The sequence below is a fragment of the Nestor notabilis genome, unplaced genomic scaffold, assembly GCF_000696875.1.
Source record: "Nestor notabilis isolate BGI_N333 unplaced genomic scaffold, ASM69687v1 scaffold21686, whole genome shotgun sequence".
NCBI lineage: Eukaryota > Metazoa > Chordata > Aves > Psittaciformes > Psittacidae > Nestor > Nestor notabilis.
Genome location: NW_009934579.1, coordinates 2,351 through 3,330, shown reverse-complemented (window position 1 = coordinate 3,330; position 980 = coordinate 2,351). Strand labels below are relative to the sequence as shown.

Sequence of the window (980 nt, the reverse complement as noted above, 5' to 3'; positions counted from 1 at the left end):
TGCTGCGGCCACCCTGGCTCTCTGCTGGAATGCAGCTGCAGCCCCTTAGCTCAGCAGTGCTGTGCCTGTGCTGACGTGCGGGGCCTCGTGCAGGGACTGGGGAGAAGCTGGTTCTGTCGGAGCTCCTGCAGCCCATCCGCCCCAAATCTGCCCTGAGCAGCGTGAAGAAAGAGCTGGCCCGAGTGAAGCAGAAGGCAGCAGTGGAACTGCCGCTCAGCAAGGAGGAGGCCAAGCGGGTGAGTGGGCAGCGGCCCCTGGGTGTCCTCTGCTCCTTTCTGATGCCAACAGGGTTTTGTTCTTGCCCTCAGCCCTCCCCTGCTCACCCGTTTCCCTTCCCACCCCTGCGTGCAGGTCGTGAGGGAAGCCGCCTACGTCACAACCTCCAAAGATGTGGGCAGGTGGCAGCAGGTCGTGCTGCAGAACCGGCGCGCTGAGCAGCTGGTGTTCCCGCTCCGGCAGGACGTCGCCACGGCTGTGCCCCTGGAGCAGGCGGCTTCAGCCTGGAAGGTGGGTGCTGCCCACGCAGCTCCCGGGCTCGGCAGAGCAGCTCCTGGCTCTGTGAGGAGGAGCTGGGCAGGTGTGGGGGAGGCACAGCCTGTCGCTGAGGCTCTGGGCAGGCACGTGCTGACCTGGGCAAGATGCAAAGGGAAGTATTCCACGTTCCTCATGCACAGCAGACCCTCTGGAAGGGGCTGGGTAAGGGATGAGCAAAGGGTTTGGAGCCTGCTCTGTCCCCTCTCCTCTTCTTAGCCTTTCAGCTCGAGACACACATGTTGAGTCTGCAGGTTTTTGGTCCCTGTGCTGAGCCAGGCACCTGCTCGTAGCCCTTGGCCAAGTGTGCTGAGGCAGAGGGGGTCCAGTTTGCCAAAGCCTGTGCACCTGTAAATGCTCATTACAAAACAAGGATGCTTTTGGTTTCAAACATGAGTTCCCATGAGGGTTGTGCTGCTGGCAGGAGAGTCACTGCCCTCCCTGAGAGC

At 61.9% G+C, this 980-nt stretch overlaps 1 protein-coding gene across 1 annotated transcript in view; it reads left to right on the top strand.

The window, feature by feature from the left end:
* Positions 1-93: 93 nt before the first annotated feature.
* LOC104407998 (U3 small nucleolar RNA-associated protein 14 homolog A-like) overlaps positions 94-980 on the top strand; it is a gene marked incomplete at both ends in the record, with an annotated part of 3,213 nt that continues 2,326 nt past the window's right edge. The window contains 2 exons of the mRNA XM_010017428.1: positions 94-236; positions 352-507. Of these exons, the coding sequence (XP_010015730.1) occupies positions 94-236; positions 352-507 (299 nt within the window). The remainder of the gene's footprint in view (positions 237-351; positions 508-980) is intronic.